Below are 5,000 nucleotides of genomic sequence, written 5' to 3' on the forward strand. Positions count from 1 at the left end.
ACTTCTCAAGAAGAATAACCTGGATGCCTCCATGCTAAACAATTACAGGCCCATATCCAATCTACCTTTTATTGGCAAAATTATTGAAAAAGTAGTCTTTAATCAATTAACCACCTTCCTAACATCAAATGGGTATTTTGATTACTTTCAATCTGGTTTTCAGGCAAATCACAGCACTGAAACACAGATTCAGGTAAAACATCAGTCCTAGTGCTACTGGACCTTAGTGCAGCATTTGACGCTGTTGATCACAATATTTTACTACACAGACTAGAACACTGGGTTGGATTTACAGGCATAGTTATCAGCTGGCTAAAATTATATCTACAAGAAAGGAGCTTCTTTGTTGCCATCGGAAACTACCTCAACACCAATGTCCTTGACCTGTGGTGTTCCCCAGGGGTCGATCTTAGGGCCACTATTATTCAACCTCTATATGCTCCCACTTGGACAAATAATCCAAAATAACTTGATTTCATATCATAGCTATGCAGATGACACACAAATTGACTTAGCTCTGTCACCAAACGACTATGGTCCTCTTGAATCTATGTGTCAGTGTATAGGATACAGTTATAAATCTTGGTGTATTAATTGACAGTGATCTAAATTTCAACAGCCACATGAAAGCGACAACTAAATCAGCTTTTTACCACCTCAAAAATATTGCCAGACTCAGAGGGCTGATGTCAAAATATGACTTAGAAAAACTCATTAATGCATTTATCTCCAGCAGGGTTGATTACTGCAATGGACTGTTCACAGGCCTTCCTAAAAAGACTATTAAACAGCTTCAGATGATACAAAATGCAGCAGCTAGGATTCTAACAAAAACTAAAAGAACTGACCACATTACTCCAATTCTTAAGTCCTTGCACTGGCTTCCAGTAAGTCACAGAATTGACTTTAAAGCTCTATTGCTTGTTTATAAATCAGTAAATGGAGCAGGACCTAAATACCTGTCAGATATGCTTCAGCAGTACACACCTTCTCGTCCTCTCAGGTCCCAGGTGAAAAACCTGCTAGTAAAACCTACTGTTAGAACTAAACATGGTGAAGCAGCTTTTAGCTGCTATGCGGCTCAGCTGTGGAATCAACTTTCGGATGACATCAAAAAGGCCCCAACTGTAACCAGTTTTAAATCTAGACTTAAGACCAAACTGTTCTCAGATGCTTTCTGCTAACTGTGCCGAGTTACAAATTCTGAATCTGCCTTGATAATTATTCTACTTTATCTTTTATTACTTTTTTTACTACTTTTGCCTTTGTTTTTTGCTTACTAATTATCCTTTATTTTTAAATTATTTTACCTTGTGTTTTATGTTTTCTTTTTATTATGATCTTTACCTTTTAACTATTCTTTGACTATATTGCCTTTTTTATGCTTTTTATTTGTTATTATCGTTTGGTTTTGTTTATGTAAAGCACATTGAATGACCTCTGTGTATGAAATGCGCTATATAAATAAACTTGACTTGACTTGACTTGACTGTTAGTCAAACACTCACGAGGGAACATGGAGCCAGCAGAGTTCTAAATGGCTAGAGCTTTTTCCATGTAACTCAAACCCCCCTCATCACCCTCATCACCCCCTCGTCCTCTCTCTCTCTCTCTCTCTCTCTCTCTCTTCCTCTCTCTCTCTCTCTGGTACAGAAAGCGGTAGAGGTGATGTGCTTCGTGCCAAAGCGCTGTAATGACATGATGAACGTGGGTCGGCTGCAGGGCTTTGAGGTGAGCGTGAGCGTGAGGCCTCTTCACAGCTGTCCTGCCTGTGGTGATCCTCTGACCTATTAAACCCCCCTGTACACGCCACCTCACTCACTCTCTCACTACCTTTTCGTGTCTCTCTCTGTCTTCACTCACACTTCTGTCTTTTGGGTTCAAACTAAGCAGGAATTAGGATTTGCTGTAAAGTAAAGGTGTCCTACAAGAATCACTTTTAGTGACATTTTGTTTTTCAGTTGCTTAGATGGTATCCAGAAAGAAAAAAAACTTCTGTGCTTCTGAGACCTCTAGACACTGTGTGTGTGTGTGTGTGTGTGTGTGTGTGTGTGTGTGTGTGTGTGTGTGTGTGTGTGTGTGTGTGTGTGTGTGTGTGTGTGTGTGTGTGTGTGTGTGTGTGTGTGTGTGTGTGTGTGTGTGTGTGTGTGTGTGTGTGTGTGTGTATGTGTGTGTGTGTGTACAGGGGAAGATCACTGCTCAGGGGAAGCTCCTGCAGCAGGACACCTTCACTGTCACAGAGCTGGACTGTGGCTTCCTGTCCAGAGCTAAGGAGAGGCGGGTGTTCCTGTTTGAGCAGATCGTAATCTTCAGTGAGCCAATTGACAGGAAGAAAGGCTTCTCAATTCCGGGATATATCTTCAAAAGCAGCATCAAGGTGGGGCTGTGCTTGGAGTGCGTTTTTGCCACTTTTTGCAGTGTGTGTGGGCTCTTGACTGGAGAAAGCCTTTTAGGTCTCCTTAGTGTTTTCTGTATTTGTAAGCATTGTGTCTGTGAGTTAGTGTCTGTTTAATGTTAAAACACATGTTCAGAGTGATGAGCTGGAAAGGAAGTGTATCTAGGATCTGTAATTAGTGGCAATGTTAGTAGTGATATTCATTACTACTGCATTTTGTACTACTCATTACTGATTTCACATCTTCACTCTGTGCTCATGGCCTAAGACATAAGAGACAAAGTTTGAAGGGATACTGTTCAGTTCAGTTCAGTTCGGTTTATCTTTATTTGCCATTTGCCCAGATACAAGTACAAAACAATTCTTTTGCGGGTCTCACAGTCACAATATAGAAAGAACAATGTAAAAAATACAATATAAAACAATGCACGAGCAGCGGATACACAAGTTTGATAGAGTGCACATGAACTGCGTTTACATGCACTTTAGTATCCCGGTTCTGAGGCTTATCCCAATTTTGATCATATTCAGGATATGGTGTTTACATGATCACAGAGAAACCTGGTTATTAATATCCCTGTATACATGATGAATACTAGTATTCCGGTTACCAACAATAAGGTTCTATTAGGCTCTATAAGGCACTCCTTATCCCAGTTTCTAATGCAATCACACGTCTGCATGAGAAACCGGGATAAGGCAGTATCCCGGTTTCTTTCGGAGTACTCCTCCTAGCATAACCAGGATACTCAAAACCGGGATAGGGGCTTATGCAGGGTTCTGAAATCGGGATATAATGTTTACATGCACAAATACAAAACCGGGATACTTCAAAATCCCGGGACCACAAATACATAACCAGGATACTAAAGTGCATGTAAACGCAGTCATGGAGATCTAAATCAAAAGTACCGGCACAACACAGTTACATAGGAATACATAATATGATAAAAAAACAAGTAAGAATGTCAATTCCACTGCCATAAAATGTGCGTAGTGTGCGTAGAAGGTGATTAGCTAGATGCCAAAAGCATAGCAAAAAAAAAACAAATAGAATTTAAGGTACGCAAGGGAGCAAAGTGAAGTGGAAACAGATCTGTGTGAAATAAGTGGATTTCCTGTGGTTAGAATGATTTGTCTCCTGCTGTCTGGCCGATTCATTTGACTCAGTGCTTTCCAGGACAAAACACTGGAGCATATGCCATATAGAAGGTGGTCCCAGTCACTCATCATCTTTAGAGATGCGAAATCAAACATGTCAGCAGCAGATCTGCTTGGGGTCCAGTGAAAGCATCCATAGCATCCACATTAGCAATATTTGATACCTGCACACTTTTTGTCTGTGCTTCAATAACAGTAAGTAGATGATTAGCATATTGGCAGCATGCATGAAATATATATAATCTTCTGAGTGGGCTAGGAGGGAATTTTCCATATTTTATCATTCAAAACAAACGCATATTTGCCAAATGATCTCATCAGTGTGAGTTTAATTAATACTGAGATTACCAGACAATGAACTGATTTTCGGAGTGAATAGGGTTTTACTCTGCAATGGCTTGAGTTGGAGAGCAGATAGACTGGCACTGATGTGTCTGATGCTTTGACCCTGCTGGACTGTGCAGACTGAAGTGATCAAAGCCCAGCTCCAGTCAGCATATGGTGTGTCATCTCTGCTGGTTTTTGCCCAAAGAGAGACCCGTAGTGGCATTGCCAGCATTAACCTGCATTAAAGATCAAGTGCCAAACAGTGAACTCAGCTAATGCTGAGCTGTATTATTTTCAGGAGGGATGCATTAATGAGTCATGTTCAGTTAAATATAAGTAAATGGATAATATTTGTCGTCATAGACTTGCGTTACATAACAACTTGATGTTGCTGGCTATCTGTGTTGTCAAGTGTATTAATTGCTTGTGGTGTGTTTACTTGTTATTGTTGCTTGTTGTTTACAGATAAGCTGTTTGGGCGTGGAGGCATGTGTGGAGGGTGACCCCTGCCGCTTTGCGCTGACGTCCCGCGGGGCTGATGGGAACACGGTGCGCTTCGTGCTGCAGTCGTCCTGTCCAAACACCAGCCAGGCCTGGACGGCCGACGTGGGCCAGATCCTGGAGTCGCAGCGCAACTTCCTCAACGGTGAGAACTCCCATCCTGCCTGCCCACAAATATGGCTCACGGCTCACTTCATCACCAAGGATGAGTGTGCTACTGATGTTCATATACACATGTACTATATATATATATATATATATATATATTCACACAGTATTTTCACTTTTTAATGCACACACATACAGACACACTCCCTCTCATCTGTAGGTACAGTATACATAACACAGACACAGACAAAAAGACACAGACACACTCAGATACACAGGAACACACACACACACACACACACACACACACACACACACACACACACACACACACACACACACAGTTATTCGTCCTCTCCATACTCCAGCAAACTGGCCTCTCTTGCCCCCTTTCATGCGTGACCTTGGGGCGCAGGTCATGTGACATCTGCTGAAGTGTGTCTAACGCGGCACCAGGTGCAGGGAACACATCAAACGGCCCTGCCGGGCTTTTACGAGTGGCCAGAGT

The 5,000-nt window shown here is 41.8% G+C and overlaps 1 protein-coding gene across 1 annotated transcript in view; it reads left to right on the forward strand.

Moving 5' to 3' along the window:
* arhgef25a (Rho guanine nucleotide exchange factor (GEF) 25a) overlaps positions 1-5,000 on the forward strand; it is a 74,534-nt gene that overhangs the window by 59,908 nt on the left and 9,626 nt on the right. The window contains exons 13-15 of the mRNA XM_048241190.1: positions 1,654-1,731; positions 2,186-2,377; positions 4,349-4,529. Of these exons, the coding sequence (XP_048097147.1) occupies positions 1,654-1,731; positions 2,186-2,377; positions 4,349-4,529 (451 nt within the window). The remainder of the gene's footprint in view (positions 1-1,653; positions 1,732-2,185; positions 2,378-4,348; positions 4,530-5,000) is intronic.

Source organism: Alosa alosa, chromosome 4, assembly GCF_017589495.1.
Source record: "Alosa alosa isolate M-15738 ecotype Scorff River chromosome 4, AALO_Geno_1.1, whole genome shotgun sequence".
NCBI classification, from domain to species: domain Eukaryota; kingdom Metazoa; phylum Chordata; class Actinopteri; order Clupeiformes; family Clupeidae; genus Alosa; species Alosa alosa.